Source organism: Lepidochelys kempii, chromosome 25 (assembly GCF_965140285.1).
Source record: "Lepidochelys kempii isolate rLepKem1 chromosome 25, rLepKem1.hap1, whole genome shotgun sequence".
NCBI lineage: Eukaryota > Metazoa > Chordata > Testudines > Cheloniidae > Lepidochelys > Lepidochelys kempii.
In genome coordinates this window covers 14,569,665-14,596,446 of record NC_136404.1, presented here as the reverse complement: position 1 = coordinate 14,596,446, position 26,782 = coordinate 14,569,665, and the positions used below count along the sequence as shown (strand labels likewise).

Genomic DNA, 26,782 nt, shown 5'->3' with positions numbered 1-26,782 from the left:
CCCTGTGTGTGGGGAAAAAGGGGGTGAATAGCGGCATCCATCACTGCAGCATGCCCAGCCCTATAGTGTGTGTGAGGGAGGGGGCAGGGGGTTGAGTGTACACAGGAGGGCTGGCGGGCTCGTAGGGATCATTGTGTGTTTGAAGGGGTCGGGTACGCCCAGGTGTCTGGGTGAGGTGCCCAGAGCATCTGATATAAGCAATGATTAATTTGGGCCAGGGCTGAGAGCCCTGGCACCTCTGGGCTTGGCAGTTCATAGTCCCGGCACATCTGGGCTCGCCTGAGCCCGGGCACCTCTTCCTTACACACTTAAGCGCTGGACATGAGGGATTGTGAACGCACGTGTGTGTGAGAGAGTGTGAGTGTGGTGGGCGTGGCATGGGTTGGCTGTACTCTAGGGTGGATGGGTCTGAGTGTGTGGGGGGGGTTGTTTCTAAGGTGAGTGTAACATTTGGTGTGTCTGGGGAGATGGGTGGGCTGTGTATCAGTGCGGGGGGGGGGCGTGTGAAGGGGAGGGTGTGTGTGGGTAAGGCGGGTTGCGTGTCAGGGCTGGGTGTCTGGTATGTGAAGCAGGGTGTGTGTGTGTGTGTTTGAGCGACTGGGGGGCGCGGGGAGGGGGTGGATCAACCCCCCCAAACCTGTGGGAAATCCCATCCCTGGGATCTGCCCCCGCCAGAGAGCCCAGAGAGTCTCTCACGCTTGCCGAGCTCTCAGGCTGACAAAGTCTCCGGGAACGGAGCCGGCGCTGGAAGGGGGGGCGCAGCCCCCAGCTCTGACCCCGGGGGTCACTGGGGGGGCACACACAGGAAACTCCCCATCCTGCAGGAATTCGGAGCTTTCCTGCCCTTATAAGGCTATTTTAACTCCCCTCCAATCAGCGGGAGGAGGCGGTGCCCTGCTCGGCCAAAACCTCCGGAGCACAGCGAGGGAGTCTCCTGTACGCGCCGCGGCCCCCGGACCTGGCGCAGAGCGGCCCCCGGAGCGCAGCATGAGCAGCTCGCAGTTCAACAAGGGCCCGTCCTACGGCTTGTCCGCGGAGGTCAAGAGCAGGGTGAGGCTGGCGGCTGGCCAGAAAAGTTTGTAGCGGGGCTGTGATGTGACTGGGAGCGGGGCCCCGGTGCGCCCTGGGGAGCTGCCCGGTGCGCCCTGGGGAGCTGCGCCCCGGTGCGCCCTGGGGTGCAGGCGAGCTCCAGACTCTCCAGTTCGGGTCTCTCCCAGCTGTGTCCTTCGCGCGCAGCCAGCGCCCTGGCCCGGTCCCAGCTGCTGGCACTGGGGAAATCTGCCTCCAATCTCCTCTTCCGCCCCCCCTTCCTCAGCCCGGGCTGGGAGCTCCCTTTCTGGGCTCAGCAGCGGCGTGTGGCCTCTGGGGACAGAGAAGGCCCGCACCTCCCACTGCCCCCAAAGTTAGGAGCGGAGCAGGAAGTCTCCCTGCCACTGGTCCCAGGAGGCTGTTCCAGGCTCCATCTGGCAGCAGTTTCTCCCGGGCTGGCCCGGCTCCTTGGGTCCAAGTGTGTTTGGTGCAAGGACAGGTTCTGTCCTGGTGCAGTTGTGTGCACGTTTAGCACCCCCCAAAACCTTGCCTGGCTTTGTCCAAGGGGCAGTGTTTAATTCGTGCCAGGGCTTAGCCCTGACACCTCTGGGCTTGCTGCATCAGTTATGAAAGCAAAAAAATTACTTGTGTCCCAGCAGCTCTCTGGCTACCAATTAAGCACTGCTAACAGGGCCTATAAAGTGGCTTTGAGGGGGTGTGGCCAAGGGGAGTCAAATGTATCTCTGCATCCAGGCGCCCTGAGGTTCTGGGGGGATGCCCATTTCCACAAAGGGATGGTGGTGGGAATGTGGGAGGAAGCAGCTGGGCGTAGCCTGCTCCTCTGGCCTGAGCTGGGTAGGCTGGGGGCATTGCCTTTCAGTCCTCTGTCTGCCACAACAAGTCTGAGAGCATCCATTTCCCCCTTTTCATCTGATCCTGACCCTGGAGCCATGTTAGTTAGCTGAATATCTTAGTCCTGGTGGGCTTATTGAGCACATTATAACTTTAAACTCCTCTCCCCCTTTGTTACTGCTAACATCTGAACTCTGGCCCCATTAGTCTATCTTGCATTTTGCTACTCTTGGACCAAGTTAAAACTGGTCACTTTCACTTTTGTTTCTAGTCAGTTTCCCGCTCTACTTCTCTGTCCCAGTTTGACTTCTAAACTGAGCAGGGAAATCCTGACATGCAAACTGTCTCTTCTCGTTTACCCAAAAAAAGCCCCCTCTCTTGCTATAAAATCTACATTTCTGGGCCTGAACTGACCCTCCCTCTGAACCGGGAGTGGTCTCAGCTGGTTCTGTAGCTGGCTGTGATGCTGAGGGCCCTAGGGAACATAGGGTAACTCCAGATTTTGGGTGACAGTGGTTAAATCCTTCCTTCTGTTAAGAGAAATCTACCAGAGCACAGACTAAACCCTCTGAGAAGGTAGGCTATTAGGCAATGGCGTGCAGGTGTGGGCAGTAAACAAGCCATGGGACTGAGCCTTGATGGAAAGACTCGTGTCTTTCTATAATAGCAAACTCCTCTCAGGGTAAGGTGTGGGGACAATATGGTGCAGTTTCTTGGCTGCCTGTTTGTGTAATCCTAATCCCTATAATTTACAGATTGGATTGCTCGTGTTCTGAGTGTAATTAAAATCTAAAATACTAGCTATGTTCCAGGGAAGGCTTTTTTCATTATTATTATTATTATACCTTACGATATTTGTTCCACCAGATTTTCTTACCCCTGGCTGGACCTAGTTCTCTATTTCCTTGGCAATTTGGCCTCCATTTATCAATGTGTTGCTATAGTCACTGAGAAACACACCTGACCTAAATAATGATGTAATAAACTAAGTGTCTAGGGCCCATCTTAGCTCTTATGCTACCTGCAACTTCCAGAAGTGTTTCAGGAGGCCTTCTCCGACAAATCACTTGGTGCCGAGGAAAAGGATCCTCCCCTTCCCCAAGTTAAACTGCCAAGGAAGGGAATGTGGGCTAGAGGTTAGAGCATGGATCTGGGAGTGGGGATTCCTGGCTTCTGATCCCTGCTGTGATGCTGACATAGCCTTGGCCTGGTGTCACCCCATGCCTCGCTTTCCCCAGGAATATGGGGATGACTTTGGGCCACCTCTCAAAGTCTAAATTAAATGTTTGTGGAGCACTGGGAGATCAGTGGCTGGCGGGTGGGATCAGTGGCTGTTGGCATCTTACCTACATTGTGCCTGTCTGTGGCAGGGACGGTCCTATCTGCACAGTGGCTACTACTGTGGATCCTTGATGGAGGTTCTGAAGTGCTACTGGAATAAAATACAAGCAGTTTATGCAACTTCCGGACCGGCCTATGGTGGAAGTGGGAATTGCTAGCCCATTACAATATGCAGCAACAACCAGTGAGCAACTGATACCACCTTCTCATCTAGCCCTAAGGGGCCTTCCTTGACGTCACTGTAAACAAGGAAGTTTCCCACTGGTGCCTGCATAGACAGGCTGCCGGCGGCATTTATGTAGCTGTCTCATCCAGACCGGTTCGTATGGGGGTTAGAGTGCTGTGGCTAACCCACAAAACTAGTGCTCCCCATTGGTGAAGCTGTGGAGAGTCAGATTTCACTTGGGTTTCAGAGGAGCAGCCCTGTTAGTCTGTATTCGCAAAAAGAACAGGAGGACTTGTGGCACCTGGGAGACTAACCAATTTATTTGAGCATGAGCTTTTGTGGGCTACAGCTCACTTCAAACATCCAGTGCAAATGCAGCTACCAGAGCTGCCTTCTGCAAAGGTGTGAACGTCTGGTATCTCCCCATCTAGTTCAGATTGATTCTGTCACTTGTGACACCCTCTCTGCTCCAGCAAGGGCTCCTGTGTGGAGGGGGAGAGAGGCTGAAAGGGACTGGAATCTTTCCCTTCTCGGTCTGCTCCTGCTGCAGCTGCGATGTGGCATGTTTCCTCTGCACCTGTCGTCTGGGACCAGCTTGCTCAATTTGCTAATGTGACACTGCCGAGGGCTCTCTGGGAGCAGGTTCCTGTGTACAGATCTGTAATACGGTGGCTGAGTCAGAGCTAGGTGCTGAATAGGCAGGTGCCTCTTCTCTCTGCAGCCTTCCACGGCCTCTGTTCGTAAACGCCTCTCGCTAAACCTTATGGCCCAATCCTGACGGGTTGTTGCACAAGATGGAGGCAATGTGATGGCTGAACACTAAGTAACCTACAAATGTGGGCACATCATGGGTGTCCTCTCTAAACGCAGCTGAGTGAGGATTTTTTTTATAGCCAATGGGACAGGCTAGCATCAAGCTAGTCGCTTAATTCTTATCAACCATGTGACCTGTCTTATAACCCCCATAAAAGCAGGACAGATATCTGCAGTGGCTGTGTAGCACCGAGATCTAGAAGAGAATCCACCACAAGGCTCTGTCCTAACCCGGATGAGTGATCACTAAAGCATGACCGCTTAGACCCAATTTTGACTCAACCCTTTGTCTAGTCAGCAGAGCCCAAGGGACAGGCAGTTTCTGCTCTAGGTTGCTTAAGGGGACGATGCTATAAAGGGAGGGAAGGGGAACTCCATCGGTGTGTCTGACATACCCCTCCCCTTCCCCGGTTTGTACTGGCAGCAGTAACCCTGTTGAAGAACAGAAAAGTGAAGCCAGCCTGCATGCCTGATGCTGCGGAACAGCCATTCTGTGCAAAGTCACCTATTCCTCTGGGGGTGGGTGGGGGTCAGGGAGAAAGGACTGGGAGTCAACTTAAACATGCACTCTTCTCTTCTTCTCTTCCCCCCCCCCCCCCCCCCCCCCCCCCCCCCCGACACTGCAGCAGTGCCTAGGCCTTGCTGAAGCTGAGAAGATGCACTGGTGTTACTAGGTCCAAGTCCGTGGCACCAACCCCTAAAAGTAGATGCCCTTGAACCTGTTAAATCCTTGCTTAGTTCAGTTCAGTCGGCTACACCCTCAAGGGAGTTGGCACCCACAGTAGTTTGACATTCTGGATTTGCACCATGGATTTTGATCTAGTTAAATCAGTACAACTTTTCTAAGGGTAGAAGTCCTTGGAGAATGGAATCTGTGGAATTTGCTTTTGGGGCCAGCTTGTCTGTCTCCTCCTCTTCTGTCTCTTCCTCCCCCGCCCTCCCCCCCACCCTATTAGCTCCCTCGGTCCCTGGGTCAAATCAGTCTATCACCTAACCAGATTCACAGCAGAGTCTAGGGGGAAGAATTCAGACTTTGCAGCATTAACTGCAGAATGTTGACATGCTCCCTCCTGCACAAATCAGAACAGTTCCCCTGGCCTTGCAAGCTGGAGCAGAAACAACTTGGGGAGGTGATAATGTTGGCAATTGGGGAACATGTCATATTTGTCCCTCTCCATGGGAAGCTTTCTCTTGCTGGGCTGGGTTGTTAGTGCCAATATGAATTAACATCTCTCGCCTTCAGAGGGTCCTATCCAAATTGTCAGCGTTGCTCACTTTGGATTCTGCGGTTAGGGGGTTGGATGATCAAGATCTTGCCTGTTCTTTGTCTGTCGGTTCCTGGAATTGTGGCTCTCCTGATTAGATCAGTGGGGAAAGGGCGGCTTTCTAAATGACCATGGAGGCGATCTTTAAAGCTTCCACTGGATCAGGGCCCTGTTGTGCAAACCGTCCTTGCCCCGAGGAGCTTAGAGCGTGATAAATACTGGGGGATGGCACAGGACAAGGGAATGGTGCCTGCTCCAATAGGTCTGCGGTAGCTAAACAGCAGCTAGTGCTACCCATGGGGCTGGGAAGGCAGATGAAACCCGGAGCAGTGCGGTCCCGGAACTGAAGCAAGGATTAGATGTTCTCATTTGCCGTGTGTGCGTGTGCGTGCGTGCGCAGTCACGCTGGAGAGGCTACGTTGCTTTGGCTTATTTAAACCTTCATGTTTCAGGGCACGGACCAACCACTAACTGATGAGGGTTAGGAAGTAACTTCCCCAAGTAACTTTCTTCCACTTGCGGGCTGCCCCTCTGTCTGAAGCAGCTGGTGCTGGGTGAGAAGGATCCCAGCCTGGTCCTGTGTGTTGTCTTGTGTTCTGATTTGTCCTGGGGCCCTGTGAAATCTGGCAGACTTGTTCAGATTCCTCCATCAGACGAGCTCCCATCCAGAGGCCAGTGCAAGGCCCTGGATCTTGAGTGGGTTTGGGAGTGGATCAGTTCTACATGCCGGAGTAGCTGCACCAAGAGCCAGGGTGGGGAGAAGCAGGGGTGTGGATTAGTGCTAGATTCTCCCGTACCACTGGGGCTAGGATCTCCAATGCCTCTTGTATGTGTTGAGCAAGTGCCCTCCCCTTGCATTGCTGCTGTCAAAAGGTCTCCCCTTCCCCCTTGCACCCCAGTCCCCTTCACCGGTTGAAAAGGGAATGAAGAGCAGGTTGTGAAATCAGAGCTGAGCATTTCACGGCAGGGTGTTCAGCAGCCCTCGCTCGGGCTGGGCAGCTAGTGACCTCGCAGCAGTGCAGTGCTCTGAATCCGGTGGGGGTTTGGATCTTCCATGGGCTTCTCCAGAACCTAAACTCTCCCTTTTCTCCATGGGTGCTGCTTCCTGCCTGTGGGGAGCTGGGAGTCTGCAGTTGATCCAACGCGTTCATACCCTTCTACCCTCTGGTATAGTGCATTATCTCCCCCCACTTTATAAACAGGGAAACTGAGGTGGCATGAAGTGACTTGCCCAAGGGTTGCAGCAGGAGTTGTCAGAGCTGAGATTGGGAGCGAGATCCTCCTATCTCCCACAGTATGCTTGGGCTGCCAGAGGGTTCTCTCCAGCGACCGGGAACCAGACTCCCAGGAGAGCTCTGCTCTCCTCATGCAGCTTATGGCCCCCAATGTGGACAGAGCCAAGCTCTCTTGGAATTGGGCCCTGTTGTAGGTGTGACTCTCTCTGGCAAATCTGGCCCTTCTTCTCCTGGCCCCTGCATCTCCATCACCGAGCTTGCCCCCTTGTGAGCTCAACCTGCCAAGTCCTCAGCAGCAGGTAGAGAGGCCCAGATGGGAGTACAGATGAACTGGGCTGTGTGGTTGCCTTGGCTGGAGGCAACCACACAGCCAAGGCAAAGGCTGTGAGCAGGGCCCTACCAAATTCGTGACCATGAAAAACCTGTCCCGGACCATGAAATCTGGTCTTTTGTGTGCTTTTACCCTCTATTATGCAGATCTCATGGGGGAGACCAGCATTTCTCAAATGGGGCTTCTGACCAAAAGGGAATTGCAAGGGGGTCGCAGTATTTCCACTCTTACTTCTGCGCTGCCTTCAGAGCTGGGCGGCCAGAGATCGGCAGCTGTTGGCTGGGCACCCAGCTCTGAAGGCAGCATCTCCCCGCCAGCAGCAGCCCAGAAGTAAGGGTTGCAGTACTGCAGGCCCCCCCATCCCCCCAATAACCTTGTGACCCTCCCAGAACTCCTTTTTGGGTCAGGACCTCTGAAATTTCAGTGTTGTAATTATAGATTTAAATCGCTTCAAAGCGTGAAAGTAACCTTTTTAAAATCCTATGACCGTGAAAGTGATGGGGCCCAACTGTGTTCTGTGCTCCATGCTCAGTCTCTCTTGGTTCATCAAGGGGTTTGTCCCTGTCCCTGCCCCTGCCAGAAGACTCTAGTCAATGAACTTGTAGTGTTCCCAGGGAGCTGGGCTTGGAATAGAGGGGAGCTGGGCTAACATGCCTATCCTTGCCCTACATCAGTTGAGGCTGATCTCACCCTTCCTTATCTCCACCTCTGCAGACTACTGGGGTTTGTTGAACATGGAAGTCTAGTTTCGAGCTGGGATGAAAAGTGATGTTTAAGCTCTGTGCAGTCAGAGCACCACTGACAAGCAGTCAACTCTAGGGTGGAGGACTACAAGCAACCCCCAAAGCCAGAGGAGGGAAACTTTCTCCAAGGAGACTGTCAAGTCGAGGGGACCTTCCCCCAGGCAGAGGGGACACTCTGCTTTGCATAGCTGGGAGACACCCACGCACTAAACTGCATCGTGCTTGTCTTGGAAGTGCTGAATTGATCTTGTTGGGATTTGACCTTGTAGTGTCAGGGAACTGACTGGCGTTGTAAGTATCTAATGTGACACAGTAGTTAAATGTCATGTACCCACTAGTGGCTGGCTCCTCTAAAAAAGATAAGAGCCTACTACTGCTGCCATCTAATCAAGCTTCACCCTTAGCTGAAGAGGTAGAGGCCCATGGTTCTAGTGTCAAAGGTTCTAGGTTTAATGACTCCACTAAGTGGAGGGTGGTTATACTTAGCCCTCTACAAACGAGCAGCCTTCTTCTGCCTGATATATATGCAGCCTTAAACCCTGCTCCAGAAGCAGCCAGCAGCTCCTCCAGCACCTGTCTCTGACAGGTGCTCTTGGGCACGAGCCCTTAACAGAGGCTGCTTAGTAGCAGCTGGGAGAGGGTGTCTGACATGCTGATGACTCTCCTCTGGCAGCAGGGACCTGCTGTCTCCTTCACTTCTTTAAAGCTGCTTGCAGCTGGGACAGCTGGCCTTGATTTAAACAAGGTACTTTGCATTCTTGGGATATTCATGGTGCCCAAGGAATCTGCTGAGACACATTCCTGGGCTGCAGGGAGGGGAAGTCTGGCCCTGACCCCAAGGGCAGTGGTTTGGGCTGCAGTGCTGAGGCCTCTAGGGCTTCCTCTCCCCTGGGAGGCTGGTGTTAGAGATGGGGGGCAGGGGAGTGTCAGGCTGTACCTGCTAAACACAGCATCCTTTCCAATGCTGGCTATAGACCCCAGGAGTCCCATCTCCCTCCTTCACCCCCTCCCACCCCCCGAGTCAAGTCTGAGCGAGGACCCCTGAACAAAGCTGACTGGGGACACGAATCAGTCCTGCTGCTCCCTTTCCTGTGACTTGCCCTGAGTGACACTCTTCCTGGGCCTGTGCACCTTAGCTGTGGGGTGGGGGAGCGTGCTGGGACTTGGGTGAAGAGGGCAGAATCTTGCCCAGCTTCCCGTTGCCGGTCATGCCAGTGCACCAAGATCCTGGATAGTCTATCACAGCGATAGCACTTCAGGAGAAATTCTGGGGTGTCGGGAGCAAGATATGTGATTATATTATAACCTGCAAAGTCAGACTGGAAGATACAGACCTATAAAAAATTTGGGGGCAAAGCAAGATATTGCTTGAGGAGGGTGGCGAGACAATTGCCCCCATAGCAAATGCCACCCTGATCTGTAGGCTCAGGTTTTATTGACAGTGGCCTTTTTCTGGGATGGGGTGGAAGCAAATGAGGATTGAGAGACTGTAGGAGACTCTTATCTGTGTCCCCTGTGTCCATGGCAGGCAGATACAGCCAGCCTCTCACGTGCTGGTGTGGGGTGACCTTAATCCACAGCATTAAAGGTCACCTGCGGAAGAGGGTAGGTCATATCTGGGCACACTCCTTGCTGCTTCAGAAAGGCATGAGGAGTTCCCTGTCATTTTGCTGGGTCTCTTACCGTACGAACGCAGTCCGGTCTTGCTGTGAGGCTGCCGGGGACTGCAGCGCTTTCCCGGGCCTTGAATCAGAGGGCTCGAGTCTTTAACAAAGAGCGCCTTTCTCCCCAGCGGGTGCAGTCACTTGAGCTAAGTGAGGCTTACAGATTAATGTGCATTTAAAAGCTGCCTGCCCACCCCAGGTGTGTTTTTCCTACTCCATCTCTGTACCAGTTCTCCAGCCATTCCGTCTCCTGAAGAGACAGGACCTGAATTTCTACCGTTTAAAATAAAACAAGCTGGAAAACCAGTTGGCTTTTTTTAAACAAAAGCAAAACTTTTCCAGACCTGCTGCACCAAGGCAAAGGCCGAACTAAATGCAATAAAGCAATTGCACGAGATGAAGATGCATCTAGACTGATGAGCGGTGAGTTGCTCTAAGTTGTGCTGGCTCACACAGGATGTCAATCATGCCAGCAGCCCGGTGTCTTAACCTCAAGGCCTTGTCCTCCTCGCTAGCTTCTATCTTGTAATGATCACTCTGTGCTTTTTATAGCCGCTTTGTCTGCAACATTCCAAGGCAGGGCACTGCAGGGGTCAGTCGTGTCTCTGTGATGGGGAAGGAGGGACGAGCCAATAAGTGCAGCAGGGGATTTTGGGAGACAGACTGCAACTGGCCAGCCTGGGATTTGGGCAGGAGGAGTGCAACGTTCCCCCTGGTCTCCTGAGAAGCGACAGGTGATGTCTAGTGACCTCGTTGTCATAGGCTGTACCGTTTCTTGTCTGGTAGCTGGGTGGGGAAGAGCGTGACGTGATGCCGTCGCATCTGACCCAAGCTTCCGAAAATGTCCAGTGGGAACCAGCCCAGAGCTGCCTTGGCTGGGTTCGCTCGCGTGCGGAGGGGGATTTTAGAGCTTAGAGTAAAGACCAGCCTTTTCCTCATGTGTCAAAACCAAGCAAACAAGGAAGTTGTTAAACTCCCCATGCACGTAAATGCTGCTGGATCTGCCCCGGCTGGCTGCTGAGGGACCACCAGTGCTCGTACTAATCTCTTCGTTGCTGAGCTCCTGCTTGGCCTGGCTTTCCTGTGCATCAGGAAGTGGTAGCTGACCGAGTATCTTGGTGCTATCCAGACAGCCCCTTCCTGGTGCTGGGCCCTGTTCTCCAGCCTGCTTAGCTTCAGCACGTTGGGCCCCTAGGGGGGTCTAGCGGCAAAATGCCTGGCAGTGATTTGGGGGTTTGTTTTCTCTTGCCACCATTAAGGCTCCTTCCGGGGAGCTGTGTCCTGACAAGTCTTTCCAGTGGCCATGCTAATGTGACATTGACCTGCACTGATGATGATCTCCTCCCCACGCTCCTGTTGGCCTGTGTCTTACAGGGGGACCTGCTGCTACACACTGGGGTAGAGTGAAGCTGGGCCCCTTTACATTAGCTAGGCTGCTGCAAAGGGGCTGTGGGGTTAAGGTAACGCAGTACTCACCAGTGCCAGCCAGCGGAGGAATACCTGATGGCCAGCTTCCCATTGGTGCACATGCTGGGCAGTGCCAAGGTATTGATTCCGCACTGACCAGCCCTGGGCACAGAGGGGATGGGTCAGTATCTGGGAGTGAGTGGGCACGGCTGGGGCAGGCACGTACCCTGTTTATATGGGCTCTGCTGGGGAGCAGACTAGAGGACCACTGTAGCCGGGGTGCAACTTGAGGCTGCTTTAGCCTGCGCTGGGGGACTGCATTGGCTTTGCATGCTACCCCCACCCTTTCCGTGGGGGAGCTATACATCTGGCTCAGACGAGGTGGCCCCGGTATTGTCCTGTCTCCCTTTCAGCTTTCCCAGAGGTCTCTGATCATGGAGTCTCACTTGTTTTCTTTCTCTTTTCTCTCTCCCCCATGGTCGTGTGTCCTAGCAGCCCTTACTGAAAGGTGCTGTCTGCTACCCATGTGCAGCAAGCAGGAATGTGGCCTTGTGGCTGAGCTCACCAGGAAGTGGGCAGTGGGTGGAGGGGTGGCTAGCCCAGGGGACCCAGCGAAGAGCTGCCTGACTCTTCCATTCTCTGCTCTCCTCCCAGCTTGCTCAGAAGTACGACCCCCAGAAGGAGGCTGAGCTGAGGATATGGATCGAGAGCATCACCGGGAAGGAGATCGGCCCCGATTTCCAGTTGGGGCTGAAGGACGGAGTGATCCTCTGCGAGTGAGTCTGTGAGGGCCCAGGGGTCTGCATTGGTCAGGGGGGAACTGATGGAGCAGCAGGCTGTGAACGCTGACCTCTCCTTGCCATCCAGGGGAAGAGCTCCATGTCCTTCCATCTTGCTGGCCAGTTGCACCCATCCTGCATTACTGGGCCATAGCCGGAGCTGCAGACCGGCTTGGAGGCTTAAAGCCAGCGGTGCCACTTCAGAAAAACGTTGGAGATGTGCAAAGTCATGCCAGCATATTGGCCCTGATGCGAGCTCTAATACACGGCAAAGGCAGAACGGGAGGGAAGCGGAGGATATAATGGGGCACGCAGAGCTGTGACCAGCCTGGGTGAGGCGTTAACTGCCCCTCTTGCCCCATAGCAAATGATACCAGCACTTAAAGCACGAGTTTGGCCCTGGCTCAGTGATTGCCTGCGATGTCTCTGCAAAAGTCCTGAGCCTGGAGCTAGACTCCCAGTCTTGGCCTAGGATGCAGGTGGGTTGGCTGGCCTCTGGGCGGAGGTGTTGGCTGGACTAGGGCCAGGCAAGCGCTTGTGCTCTGGGATTGGCTGGCAAATGCAATGGCAGAGGATCCTGCTCCTGGCTGTGAGATGTCACTTAGCAGAAGTGCCCAAGGGGATACCAGAGCTAATTTAAAAGGGAATTGACTTGAGGAGCATTGGAGCCCCTGGCCTGGGTGTCGAGGGCCTAGGGAGGAGCAGGGTCACATCTGGAGTAACCCTAAGCACATACTGGCAATTCAGTAAGTGCTGGAGACCCAGTGTCATGAATAGTGAATGCTTTGCTTTCTTCTAGCATCTCTCCAAGGATCTCCAAAAGCAGATTGTAGATATTCATAATAGTCTGGGCAGCTGCAAACAGCAAGAGAGGAAAATCCAGTTCCAGGAAAGCATCTGAAAGATGGGAATGTTCCAGGGTTCAGATCTGCCTCTGCAAAGAAATGCAGCAGAGCCTGGCCATTCCCAGGGCCTGGAGCAAGAGGGACTGTTCCAGGATTCCTTCTGAAGCAGCCTTTGTTGGTTAGCAGACAGGGTGTCAGAGGGGAGAATGGCTTATTATCCATTTATTGGCCTCTAATGACTCTGTCTTGGTTCTGTGATTGGGGGTGGGTGGAATCGGAGATCCTGGTAACAATCTTGTTGCTGAAAGTGGCTGAAGCTCAAAATAGAGGGAGTAAATACATAACAAGGATATTGCATTAGTCTCTAACCACACATGCCAGGAAATACAGGGCTGTGAATTCTCAGTGGTGGTAATGCTCCTGATGTAGGTGTAAGTGAAACTAGGGCTGACTTCTCTCTGGGGGACTGATATGTCAGGAACATGATGATGATCCTGCTAGGGGAAACCAGGTGGAAATTACCTTCCCAGGGCCATGTGGCACAACCTGCTAGCTCAGGGAGAACTTGCATTTTGCCATTCCAAACTCCCTTGCTGATAGTGTTCATGTCACTGCTTTCCTATGCAAGGCCAGCACGGCCAGGAGCTGCTCTGGGGACCATAACATCCGTGCTTCCTTAAGTGTGAGTTTAAATCTTAACATTGAATTAATGTAGTCTTGTGTTCTGTGTGCGTCCTGTGCCTAGAACAATAACCCGTGCCAGGGACGCCGAGCGACTCCCATAATAAGTAGTGTGGCTAGCCTGAATCTTAGAGACTTGGGGTTTTAATATTGCATTGACTGTGGCTTTGAAGTGTAGATGCAGCCCATGTCGGCATCGCTGTACTGGTGGAGCCTGCTAGTGTAGATGCAGCGTACGCCACAAGGAGGGGTCCTGCTGGGATAGGAGGATCACCATTCTGAACAGGGTTGGCCTCTGTTGCCGTCTATGCTGGGGCTTTGTCGTCATCATCACTATCCTTGGGGATGGGGTACCTTTTTAATTATTTTTATTTATTTTTTTTCACATGCCTGACTGACGTGGCTACACTGGGATAAGTTGTTTGTGTGGTGGTTTTTTTGTGTGTGTAGCCCAAGGTTGAGGCAGTGTGGCCTAGTGGCTAGAGACCGAGGAGACCTGGGTTCCATTCCCAGTTCTGCCAGTGACCTGCTGGGTGACCTAGGGCAAGTCAATTTTTTCTCTGCCTCCATTTCACAGGTGGGGAATGATGCTGCCCCCCTCTTGTGATGCGCTTTGTGAGCGGATGAGAAGCGCTGTATGCGAGTCTAGGGATGATCATTTCTTCTGCTAACTGTTTAGCTTTGTGGACGCCCTTATCTCTGACGGCTGCTTGTTTGTTTAAAAGCAGCCGAACAAGAACCTCCGAAGAGATGCTTGTGCAACTCCACTGTGGCTGGAAATGTGCTTCCACATTGTGTGATTGGCATCCGCTCTTACAGCTCTTTCTCACTCTCTCCAGGCTCATGAACAAGCTGCAGCCAGGCTCAGTGAGGAAGATCAACCGCTCAGCTCAGACCTGGCATCAGGTACGTGCTGGCTGCTTCCTTTACAGCGAGGGTGGCCTGGCTGATCGCTAGCCACCCTGGGAGCTCCTTCTCAAATCATAGAATATCAGGGTTGGAAGGGACCTCAGGAGGTCATCTAGTCCAACCCCCTGCTCAAAGCCGGACCAATCCCCAACTAAATCATCCCAGCCAGGGCTTTGTCAAGCCTGACCTTAAAAATTCCTAAGGAAGGAGATTCTACCACCTCCCTAGGTAACGCATTCCAGTGTTTCACCACCCTCCTAGTGAAAAAGTTTTTCCTAATATCCAACCTAAACCTCCCCCACTGCAACTTGAGACCATTACTCCTTGTCCTGTCCTCTTCTACCACTGAGAATAGTCTAGAACCATCCTCTCTGGAACCCCCTTTCAGGTAGCTGAAAGCAGCTATCAAATCCCCCCTCATTCTTCTCTTCTGCAGACTAAACAATCCCAGTTCCCGCAGCCTCTCCTCATAAGTCATGTGTTCCAGTCCCCTAATCATTTTTGTTGCCCTTCGCTGGACTCTCTCCAATTTATCCACATCCTTCTTGCAGTGTGGAGCCCAAAAGTGGACACAGTACTCCAGATGAGGCCTCACCAATGTTGAATAGAGGGGAACGATCACGTCCCTCGATCTGCTGGCTATGCCCCTACTTATACATCCCAAAATGCCATTGGCCTTCTTGGCAACAAGGGCACACTAATTGCTGCCTCCCGGGTTCCTTCCCTGGCCCCCTTTGGCTGCGGCCTGTGTCTTTATCAGTCTCTCTTCCCTGCCAGCTAGAGAACCTCTCCAACTTCATCAAGGCCATGGTTCAGTACGGCATGAACCCCGTCGACCTCTTTGAAGCCAACGACTTCTTCGAGACCGGGAACATGACCCAGGTGCAGGTGTGCCTGCTGGCTCTGGCAGGCATGGTGAGTACCGCTGTGAGGCTGACTTGTCATTGCCCTAGTCATCTCGGCTGATGCACCGGAACTATGAAAGGCACCCTCCCCTACCCTGGTAGACCCTTGGTATGGTGGCCTGTCATATGGAGACAGGGGGAGCCAGAGGTTGGAGGGGGGCACAGCCAGGGCAGATCTGCGCCCTGGTAATTCTGTGCCCCTGCAAAGCTCTGTAGTGGCTGTTGAAGCAGGAACGTGAGTCAGGTTAATTCTTGGGGCTGCAGTAGCCTGCACCAGCTGCTTTACCTCTGACCCTGACTGTGCAGGGGTGGACCCAGCCTGGTGTCTAACGGGATCTGTCCCATATGGCTTGTGGGCAGGAGTGGTCATTCCTTCTCCTAGCCCAACCAGCTCCCATGGGTTTGGGGTGAGGGTGGCTGGGGGGGATGAGTCGCAAGCACCCTAGGGTGCCAAAGGAAGTGGCTACACTGAGGCCTCCTGACAGTAGAGCTGCAGCTCTTCCCTCCTCCAAAATGCCCTGGCTTTAAAGCCAAAGCCAGGCTCAAATTTCCCCATGGGGCTCTTGTTCTCTGGGTGGTGGGAAGAAGTGATCTCACCCCAGCACATGGAGCCAGCTGCAGCCGGGAGCCTTCCCAGCGAGCTCGGGGTCGGGGGAGGAAGCAGCTCTGTTAAGCTTGGGAAGCCTCCGTAACCAAAGGCAGGCTGCTTTGTGGGAGGGCTGTAGGGGAAGTGGCGGCTTGGCCACCCTGGGGCTGAAGCTGTCGCTCATGGCCCAAACCATGAGGCGCCAGGTCTCTGAGGTGTGTGCTCATTGCTTTGCAAGTGGCCCTTCTGGGCTGGGGCAGCTAGTGAAAGGTGTTGCCTTGTGGTGACTGGATTTTTATACCCTGCATGGATGAAGGATAAAGCTAGTAGAAAGTAGGTCAGTGGCTGCCTTAGGATAAACACATAATGGATGTGGTCTCATAGCTCCTCTGACCAGGATGAAGGTGTCTGTCCTGGTGTCCTGGCTAAGTTCTCGTTTGGGTAACTACATTTTGCCTCCTTAAATTACTACGCTAGCCCTGGCAGGCTCATTAATGCCGCGTCTAGCACGTGTGCACTGGAAGTCACCATGTCTGGCCTGCAGAGGCCACCATCAAACTCCTAGAGGTGAAGGCCAGACGGGACCACATTTCATCTGACCTCCTGCATGTTGCAGGCCACAGAATCTCTCCCACCAATTCCAGTCGTAGGCTCATAACCTCTGGCTGGGCCTACTGAAGTCCCCTACTGTTAACGAATCCCCCATTTACTCTAGTTCACACCAGCAAGTGACCAGCATCTGACCTGTTCTGCAGCATGGAGTCCTTACGCTCTGTCCCAAGCTGTCTCTGCGCCACTGGCAAATCTGCCACGTTCCACCCCATAAGCAGCTGCATTTCTGCGGTGGATAAAGGATCTCTGCTTCATGGCTATAGCTTGTAGAACTGTAAAACACCTTTCGCCCTGTCAAAGGTGCTGTGCAGGAAGTGAACAAATAGCCATCTCCGTATGGGATATAAAACCTCCTGCATCTCTAGCCTGGCAGTTCTTGGGGTTGAGTCTGTATGTTGACTGACTGCAACGTTAGGTTGTAGTACCCTCTTCTATGCAGGGACAGAACTCAGTGGTTCTAACTCTCCTCTTCCTCTCCCCCCCCGGGCCCTTCTCTCTGCTGCAGGCAAAGACCAAGGGGATACAAAGCGACGTGGACATTGGGGTGAAATACTCGGAGAAACAACAGAGGAACTTTGACGATGCAAAAATGAAGGCCGGCCAGTGTGTCATTGGGCTTCAGGTGAACTGGCTGCTGTGCCCTTCCCATTAGGGCAGGGGTGGGCTAGGCAGGGCCACGGGGTAGGAAGGCATGTCTCATGAAATTTGGTTATCCCTTTAACACCTGAATTCGCTGCCACTGCATATGGCTGATGGTCAAAAGACTTAATAGCCTGGATGTTCTCTTGTTACAGGCTGGATATGAAACATCCAGCACAAAGTAGAACTGCCCCGTGCCCTTCATCTCCTTCACTGCCTGGATTGTCACTGCTGTCCTGGCCTTCTTGGCATGTCCATTCTCTTGCCCTGGGGGGCTGGGGTGTGAATCTAACAGGTACTCTGGTCTGAAGGACTGTACTAGACTCCCTCCTCCCCACCAACAGAGGTTTGGACCTGGAGGGTTGCCCTTGTAGGGAATTGGAGATGGGACAGTTGTGAAATCAATAATACAAGAACACTGGAAAGCATGCTATTGGAGGCAGGGCGAGAATTCCTGCCCTTGGGAGTCCTCGTACTTACCCCCCTCTAAATAAGGAAGGTCAGAAGGCTGCCTTTGAGCCATGAGTCATTGTGCTTAGTATGGGAGTGGGGGAGAGGAGACTTATTTGAGACGGGGGGAGCCTGCTTCAGACTCGGTTGGGCTGTAACTTTAGTTCTCTGTGTAACTCTGCCCACAGATGGGCACAAACAAGTGTGCCAGCCAGTCTGGCATGACAGCCTACGGCACCAGGAGACATCTCTATGATCCCAAAAACCAGATCCTGGCCCCCATGGACCATTCCACCATCAGCCTTCAGATGGGCACCAACAAGTGTGCTAGCCAGGTAAGCAAGCAGTCATGGACCTGGTGAGCCATCTGTGGGGACATAAAAAAAGGGGCCAGTTGAGTGACTGGAGTCTCTTCAGCACAGAACATCTGGGTTTAAGGGTGGTATTAAAGGGGGTAGATGCCTGACTGGGCAGCTGGGTGAAATCCAGGAAAGCACCAGAGGTGCCTACTTGATTGCTGGAGAGCTGGTCTTGTGGTTAGGGCACTGGACCAGGATGTGGATTTGGATTCCTGGCCCTGCCACAGACTCCCTGTGTGACCTTGCCCAAGTTCCTTAATCTCTGCATCCATTTCTGCACATCTAAAACAGAAGCTGTACACTCCCTCCTGGCCCCCATCACCACGCAGTCTAGGTAGATCAGCTATTTGGGTAGGGTTTTGCTATGATCTGTAGCCCCTCATGCAGTGGGGGCTCAATCCCCAATGGGGGTTTCCAGCTGCCACTGTTACCACAACTAATCTGGTCTCTCAGGTGGGCATGACGGCTCCTGGCACGAGGAGACACATCTACGACACCAAAATGGGCACCGAGAAGTGCGACAACACCTCCATGTCCCTCCAGATGGGCTCCAACCAGGGAGCCAATCAGAGCGGCCAGATCTTTGGCCTGGGCCGACAGATCTACGATCCCAAGTACTGTCCCCAGGGCAACACTGGTGACGTGGCCAACGCAGTGTACGACCAGAGCACAGACCCACCCGAGTACCACTACTACCGAGAAGAGGAGGGCTACTGAGCCTTGGGCCCTGCCTGGCCACAAGGCGGCCACCTCCCCAGGCCAGCTCGTGTTCAGATCTCTGTTGCCGGCAACACTCCAGTATCTATAGCCTCTTTTTGTACCTTTTTTTAAACTTTTTTCCTGAGCAGACGAAAATCCCATGATCCTAGAAGAGAGAGTTAGTGGCTTCTTAAAATCCTGGGGCATCTCTTATCTTTGGGGGTGCAGCCTGTCACTTGCAACTTGCAGAATGCAAACAAGGCAGGCCTTTAAATGCTGATGGAGTCCACTTCTAGTCATCCAGGGAGACTCATACCAGCAAAACACTGGGGCTACGTGTGTTTCGTGGTGGGGGGAGTGGAGTGGGGAACTTGCTCGCAAACAGGATGCAACCTTCTAGCATTGCAGTCCTGTGTTGCAAGGATGCTGCTTATTCTTCATGCTCTGATGTGATTCCTGTAACGCTATTGTAGTTAGCATCAAGCACCGCAGGCCTTACCCAATGACTCCTGGTTACGCTAGTGAAGTCACAAAATCTCAAAGGGAATTAGAGGTGGCTTCTAGCACACTGGCTCTGGTAAAGCCTTTGCCAGCTCTTTCTGCTTCTGGAGATCTTGCTCAAGGGCCAAGGAATTCTGTTTTTGTGCCTTTTTATGATGCCAAAAGTGAAGCTCTAAAAGGCTCGTGCTCTCTTTTTAATGTGTGTGTATATACTTTTAAAGTGAGGCAAGGACAGTAAAGTACCTTGGCGACATCCTAGGGACCAAATGTTTAACTTAATATCTAAAATACTCTTATTTTGTGGCTCACCTCTCTCCCCTTCCCTCTGCCTCCCCCCTTGGAAGGGAAGAGGGAAGGAAGAATCTTATGAGCTGATCCTGTCGTTGCTAGTACTCAGGCAGACTGCTGCATCTGCACAGCCAGCTGCGGGATACTTGGTTGTGTAGGCATTGCCCTGGTAGGACAGTGGATCCTTACAAATGTTAGATGCTTTTGTATGTTTGGCTCCCCCTTTAATTTAAACCATCAGGAATATTTTTTTTTTTTAAAGTTGCATTTGTATGTGGCCTCCTGATCAGTGTGTCAACTTGGGCATTCCTCAGCCATACTGTGCTCTATAGGATGAGGTGGGGAACAACACTGCACTGCTGGTAAATTACAAGTCCTTAAGAACTAGATGGGATCTCGGCCACAGCTGTGTCTTAGAGGTCAGAGACTTCCTTCTGCGTATGGATAACCTAAATACTGCACAGTCCTTCCCAGGTGCTACTGTCCTTGTAAAGGTAGCTTAGAACTTTTTTTGAATAAAATGTGAAACTGTAATATTTGAATATAGGCAATAAAAGCTTTCAGATAAGACTTGAGCTGTTGTGACTTTATTTTTTTAAAAGTATATAACAAATAGGCCTGGCTCCATTGCAGAAGTACGGAGTTACTTGTTTCTCACTTGGCACGGTCACTGGGATGTGCCTCGGATTCCAAAGGCAGAGTGTGGGGTCTTTTGTTTTTGTTTTTCCTCTCCCCTTAAGTATTGAAATAAGACATTCATTTTGGTCACTGGCTGCCTCTCAATAGCTGCCCTAAGACTCAAATATTTTAAGTTAGTCTCCCTGGTACATTCTTGACACTCCAAATTAGAGTGAGATGCCTTATTGGATGGTATCTTTAAGGGAACTCCTGGAGTGCGAAGAGAGATTTCCCCATTGGTCAGTTTACATTCCATTTCTCATGGTCCACTAAACCTGATGCTAGAAGATAACTAAACCCAACACCTGCAGCTCAGTTATATACCTGAACTCATGGGAATTCCTTAACTCAATACCATCTTAGGTGGGGATCTTGCTAGGCTGGGCTGCATCAGACCTTGTCTCTCCCATTCAGTGCTTTCCTGCTGTTATCTCAGTAGGTGGTGCTCTTCCCTTAATGCTGAAGATGTCTAGAAATAAAATACCCTTCACCTGACCCAGAAGCCAATTTCTTCAGCCCTGTGAATCAAAGTGAAGACTCACTGTTCAAGCTGAAATGCCAAAAGCAACCAGCACAAACAGTGATCAGTGAATTCAGTAGTGCCAAGTACTCAAATTAGGAGTCTGGCCTCAACATCAGGTTTTTACTGAATGTTGGGTTTTTTATTTGCTTTTTTGTGGTTTGAGCTTGTAGGGAGTTCACTTTTTTTATGTTTAACTCTACAGCCATGAAGTTAGAAACTCTCCTAAAAAAGAGAGGTGATACTCTCATGTGTAACTGCCTGCCTCAAAGAGCTGGAGCTTCAAGAAACTTTAAATCTTGCAAGTCTGGCAATAAAGTAACAACAGGGGCACGCAGGAGTTGGGTTTTAAAAATTTCTTCTGGAAGGTAATGATGTATAATAATGCCCCTCTTGAACAGTTGGGTTCCACTCTTGGTTGGCTCATTGGTTGAGATTTGGTGAACCGTTTCAGGTGGAGAGTTTGTCTAACAGGCATGGCTATGGATTGGTTGGCATTACCTATGGGAAAACCATGTGGCCATGCCATATTTGCCCTTGCCCTGCTGTCCTACAGCTATATTGTCCCTGAATTAACTTATTTAAAGTAATCAGCTGATTCTTTTCTACAGGAAGTGGTGCTAAGCTGCTTGGCTTTGCTCTCCAAGGTAACTGAGGTGCATGTGAGCAGTAGCCTTCAGGCCTGATTCTGTCCTGCATTTTGCACAGCCCCTGTCCAGAGCTGGTGTGTAATGCTACTCGGTCAGAACAGTGGGACGTTCCTTCTGATGTAAATAACTAATCTTTAGAGTAATAGATTGGGCTCCTGAGAGGTGAGATTAGCACAGGTCTAGGAATAAAGCAGTATAACTTTAAATGCACGTGTGTTCCTGTATGTCGGGTCTAGAACTAAAAGCGTAAATAAACCGCGGTTAGTTTTAATGTGAAATGAGGCTTTTAGTTGTTGCAGTGTTTGCCCCCCTCACCGCTTCCTGGAGCAGGCGTGTCGCGGCTTGCACGACTGCCTTTTGCAGGAGAAAGTCCTGTGCTTTCAGTAACTGGCTTGCTGTAGGGGAGGAGAGGGGTGGGGTTTTCTGAGAGTGGAAGCCTCCAGCGTGGGGCACTGTGAAAGCCCTGCAACTGCCAAACTCCCCGGGCCCTGGTGGAGGTTTTGCTTGTGTGAACTCAGGGTCTCTGAACACTTGGCCTCACGGGGGGAGGGGGCTGCTCACGAGCCTGGGTGGAGTGAGGGGGGGGCTGAGCTCTGCAGCATCCCTGCTAGGCGTGACTAAGCCCTTGCTTAGGGCCCTGAGCAGGGGCCCCCTATTCATTAGTAGGAGGTGTTGGGTGGGGGGAGGCCTCCCCCCCAAATATTCCTTCTGGGCAGCCCTGGAGCTCTGCTTGGGGAAGGGGCCTCTGCAAAAGGCCGGAGCCCCGCTCTGGATTTGACCGGCCGCGTGTTGGGTGGGAAGGGGCAGTTCAAATCCAGCCTGCGCTGTCTGCAGCCAGCTCTGGCGGCTTCGCTCCTGTCATCCTTCTGAGCAGCAACGGGCCCTTTAAGAAAGTATGTGACGTCACCCGACCGGCACAACCCCCCCCCCGTCCCCTCGGGCCGCTCGCGTTCCAAAGCCGAACGCTGGCGGCCCGGAGGCGGGGCTGGCGGAGCGCTGAGCCTGCCCCGGCCGGCGCGGGGAGAGAGAGGCCGGGGGCTTCCCTTAAAGGGGCCGCGCTGGCTATGGAGTGAACAGGTACGGGGCGGGGGGGGGGAGAGTACAGCTAGGGAAGGGGGGGCAGCGGGGCTCGGGGAGGGGGCAGGGTTCTAGAGCTAGGGAAGGGGGGGCAGTGGGGCTCGGGGAGGGGGCAGGGTTCTAGAGCTAGGGAAGGGGGGTTCTAGAGACAGGTGGGGTCCGGGGGGTCCCAGTGCGGCAGGACCCATCTCAGGCCAACAGAGGTCACAGAGGGAGTTGCCGGTGGGCCGAGGGCTAGCAGCTGCTGGCTCTGTCGCTGCGACTTTTGCATCCTGGGCAAGGCTTCTCCTGATCCCTGTCCTGACCCCACGGCAGAAGGCAGCATCTCTTTCCCACGTCAGGGGGAGCAGAGAGCCTGCAACCCACCCTCTCCCAAGTGCTCCCCCCTGTTTTCCCCCTCTCTCATTTGGGGTGCGATTGCTTCCTTCCTTCCTAGCCTCTGCAGTGCCAGGGCTTGGACGCTAGCCAGCGGCATCCTGGAGTCTTTGAAGGCCTGGGCTTGCAATCCCCGATTCTCTGGGGGGCTCAGCTGGACTTGATCTGCAGCTGTGGTGGAATTGAAGCCAGTTCTTAGCAGACATCTCAGGGAATCAGCTCGCTGCATCCCAGGGTTTCTAAAATCCCTGGAGTCACTTCCAGCGTATGCAGGGAAGGAGGTCGCAGTGGATGGCTGGCTTTTATCTGGCACTAGTTTATCTGGGTAAAGCTGGAGGAGCGGTGAAGGAAGATCATACCGCTGCCAGCGTGCAAGAGAAACCTAATGAAAAGACACTGGAGAACCCAGGGAGTGGGGAATGCTGGTTAGTTACTATTCCACGGAAAGCTGCTCCCCGCATGCTGGGGCCCTGGGTCTCCATTGCCTGCGCTTTGTGCAGTTGTTTACACCAGTGCAAATGGGACCCTGAATAGGAACGGTCGTGGGTTTGCCCTGGGGTCAGTGGCAGCGGGAGGTGCAGGGTGACCGAGCCAGCCCCGATTTGGGGGTTCTGATTACATCAGGGTAGCTGTGCCAGTGATGCTCCAGTGCTTTGCCCTGTAATCGGCACTTCTGGGGGGCAGCGTGTACAGACCTGATCAGAGCTTTCTTGGCTAGGTTTTTAATCATAGGGAAGAAATAACCCATTTGTATGAAAATCCTGCATGGAGCATCCTGTACTCTTGGGCTTTTCTCTGAGCCTGATTGTGAAAGAGTTTTTCCTCCTGTCTAAATATAAATAGTTGCAGGTTGATTTCAGGGTGGTTACGGTCCCCTTGGTGGTTGGGATGGAGAGATTTGTGCATCAGAGGCAGCCCATCCTAGCACAGTTCCTGTTACTACTGTTTTGACATTTGGGTTGGTTCAAATGCTCTCACAGTTCTGGTTTCAGAGTAGCAGCCGTGTTAGTCTGTATCCAAAAAAGAAACGGAGCACTTGTGGCACCTTAGAGACTAACCAATTTATTTGTTAGTCTCTAAGGTGCCACAAGTACTCCTTTTCTTTCATGACACTTCAGTTTTTTCCCATGGCTACCATTTTGATAACCTCCTACCTGAAAAGTGACTTGATTTTTCATTTGTTTTTGGCATGCAGGTGTCAGGGTAGGTATTTTGTAGGGTAGGTTGATATAAAGTATTTGCATGTAAGCGTCAGGCTAACGACCAAGGAGCAAACCATCAATACAGCATATCAAGGGCTTATGTCAACTTTGCCTGGGAATTGCAGTGTTGCCAACTCTTGTGATAACTGGTGTTTTAATTAAAGTCCCAGACATGGAATCCTGTGGTTATATGAAAAGATGAAAAAAAAATTTTTAAGTAAGTTTCTACTCATGGCTGCAGAGAAAAGCTTGAAAATGTGACCAAAGTACAGCTTACAGGCTCAAAAACAGAAGACAAATGAAAAGAACCCAATGTTTATATTTATATCTACATCTATATCCTGATTTTTAAACCAATTCTGAGAGTTATTTGGGCCTGCCTCATGATTGTTGAACATTTGGGGCTAGCAATGCTAGAAACTGGAGACCTGGGCTGTGTTTCCCAGCTCTGCCACCGATCTGCTGGGTGACCTTGGGCAAATTACATTCCCCTCCCATCCTTTGTCCATCTTGTCTGTTTAGACTGTGAGCTCCTTGGGGTAGAGAGGGGACTGCCTCTTACTGTGTTTGCAGCACCTGGCACTGTGGGGTCCTGACCTCAGTTGGTATTGCTGGGCATTATTGGACTATAAAGAATAATAAAGTAATGGATTGTGTTTAAATGGCCTTGTATATTTTACTGCTGTGTGATGTGTAAAGTGGGCCTGAAAGCTTTTTCTCTCTTAAAATTCTGCTAGTTTTTAACCTTGGAAATATCAGGTGTTGAAATCAAGCAGACCAACACCCCATCATTTCCTTCCTTAGAATCATAGAACATCAGGGTTGGAAGGGACCTCAGGAGGTCATCTAGTCCAACCCCCTGCTCAAAAGCAGGACCCATACCTAATTAAATCATCCCAGCCAGGGCTTTGTCAAGCCTGACCTTAAAAACGTCTAAGCCCTGGTCTACACTAGGACTTTAGGTCAAATTTAGCAGCGTTAAATCGATGTAAACCTGCACCCGTCCACACAATGAAGCCCTTTATTTTGAATTAAAGGGCTCTTAAAATCGATTTCCTTACTCCACCCCTGACAAGTGGATTAGCGCTTAAATCGACGTTGCCGGCTCGAATTTGGGGTACTGTGGACACAATTCTATGGTATTGGCCTCTGGGAGCTATCTCAGAGTGCTCCATTATGACCGCTCTGGACAGCACTCTCAACTCAGATTCACTGGCCAGGTAGACAGGAAAAGAACCGCGAACTTTTGAATCTCATTTCCTGTTTGGCCAGCGTGGCAAGCTGCAGGTGACCATGCAGAGCTCATCAGCACAGGTGACCATGATGGAGTCCCAGAATCGCAAAAGAGCTCCAGCCTGGACCGAACGGGAGGTACGGGATCTGATCGCTGTTTGGGGAGAGGAATCCGTGCTATCAGAACTCCGTTCCAGTTTTCGAAATGCCAAAACCTTTGTCAAAATCTCCCAGGGCATGAAGGACAGAGGCCATAACAGGGACCCGAAGCAGTGCCGCGTGAAACTGAAGGAGCTGAGGCAAGCCTACCAGAAAACCAGAGAGGCGAACAGCCGCTCTGGGTCAGAGCCCCAAACATGCCGCTTCTATGATGAGCTGCATGCCATTTTAGGGGGTTCAGCCACCACTACCCCAGCCGTGTTGTTTGACTCCTTCAATGGAGATGGAGGCAATACGGAAGCAGGTTTTGGGGACGAAGAAGATGAGGAGGAGGAGGAGGAGGTCGTAGATAGCTCACAGCAAGCAAGCGGAGAAACCGGTTTTCCCGACAGCCAGGAACTGTTTCTCACCCTAGACCTGGAGCCAGTACCCCCCGAACCCACCCAAGGCTGCCTCCTGGACCCAGCAGGCGGAGAAGGGACCTCTGGTGAGTGTACCTTTTAAAATACTATACATGGTTTAAAAGCAAGCATGTGAAAGGATTACTTTGCCCTGGCATTTGCGGTTCTCCTAGATGTAGTCCTAAAGCCTTTGCAAAAGGTTTCTGGGGAGGGCAGCCTTATTGCGTCCTTCATGGTAGGACACTTTACCACTCCAGGCCAGTAACACGTACTCGGGAATCATTGTAGAACAAAGCATTGCAGTGTATGTTTGCTGGCATTCAAACAACATCCGTTCTTTATCTCTCTGTGTTATCCTCAGGAGAGTGAGATATAATTCATGGTCACCTGGTTGAAATAGAGTGCTTTTCTTCAGGGGACACTCAGAGGAGCCCATTCCTGCTGGGCTGTTTGCCTGTGGCTAAACAGAAATGTTCCCCGCTGTTAGCCACAGGGAGGGGGGAAGGTTGAGGGGGTAGTCACGCGGTGGGAGGAGGCAAAATGCGACCTTGTAACGAAAGCACATGTGCTATGTATGTAATGTTAACAGCAAGGTTTTACCCTGAAAGAGTGTAGCCACTGTTTTATAAAATGTGTCTTTTTAAATACCGCTGTCCCTTTTTTTTTCTCCACCAGCTGCATGTGTTTCAATGATCACAGGATCTTCTCCTTCCCAGAGGCTAGTGAAGCTTAGAAAGAAAAAAAAAACGCACTCGCGATGAAATGTTCTCCGAGCTCATGCTGTCCTCCCACACTGACAGAGCACAGACGAATGCGTGGAGGCAAATAATGTCAGAGTGCAGGAAAGCACAAAATGACCGGGAGGAGAGGTGGCGGGCTGAAGAGAGTAAGTGGCGGGCTGAAGACAGGGCTGAAGCTCAAATGTGGCGGCAGCGTGATGAGAGGAGGCAGGATTCAATGCTGAGGCTGCTGCAGGACCAAACCAGTATGCTCCAGTGTATGGTTGAGCTGCAGCAAAGGCAGCTGGAGCACAGACTGCCACTGCAGCCCCTCTGTAACCAACCGCCCTCCTCCCCAAGTTCCATAGCCTCCACACCCAGACGCCCAAGAACGCGGTGGGGGGGCCTCCGGCCAACCAGCCACTCCACCACAGAGGATTGCCCCAAAAAAAGAAGGCTGTCATTCAATAAATTTTAAAGTTGTAAACTTTTAAAGTGCTGTGCTTAAAGTGCTGTGTGGCATTTTCCTTCCCTCCTCCACCACCCCTCCTGGGCTACCTTGGTAGTCATCCCCCTATTTGTGTGATGAATGAATAAAGAATGCATGAATGTGAAGCAACAATGACTTTATTGCCTCTGCAAGCGGTGATTGAAGGGAGGAGGGGCGGG

At 52.1% G+C, this 26,782-nt stretch overlaps 2 protein-coding genes across 9 annotated transcripts in view; both read left to right on the top strand.

Annotated features, from left to right (window-relative positions):
• The first annotated feature begins 893 nt into the window (after positions 1–893).
• CNN2 (calponin 2) lies at positions 894–19,669 on the top strand. Its single transcript, XM_073324320.2, has 7 exons — positions 894–1,050; positions 11,501–11,622; positions 13,991–14,057; positions 14,838–14,975; positions 16,669–16,785; positions 17,441–17,587; positions 18,065–19,669. Exons 1-7 carry the CDS (start codon positions 988–990, stop codon positions 18,326–18,328), a joined length of 918 nt encoding a protein of 305 aa, XP_073180421.1. The 5' UTR covers positions 894–987; the 3' UTR covers positions 18,329–19,669.
• Positions 19,670–21,887: 2,218 nt separating this feature from the next.
• The window catches only part of ABCA7 (ATP binding cassette subfamily A member 7), a 54,945-nt gene continuing 50,050 nt past the window's right edge, over positions 21,888–26,782 (top strand). For all 8 annotated transcript variants that reach the window (XR_012156153.1, XM_073323777.1, XM_073323772.1 and 5 more), the window contains exon 1: positions 21,888–22,024. The gene's annotated coding sequence lies outside the window, so the exon portion shown is untranslated. The remainder of the gene's footprint in view (positions 22,025–26,782) is intronic.

Coding starts and splice junctions, on each gene's coding strand:
- CNN2 (XM_073324320.2), top strand. CDS start 988: ATGAGCAGCTCGCAGTTCAACAAGGGCCCGTCCTACGGCTTGTCCGCG. Junction 11,623..13,990: donor GACGGAGTGATCCTCTGCGA/GTGAGTCTGTGA, acceptor CACTCTCTCCAG/GCTCATGAACAAGCTGCAGC. Junction 14,976..16,668: donor TGCTGGCTCTGGCAGGCATG/GTGAGTACCGCT, acceptor TCTCTGCTGCAG/GCAAAGACCAAGGGGATACA.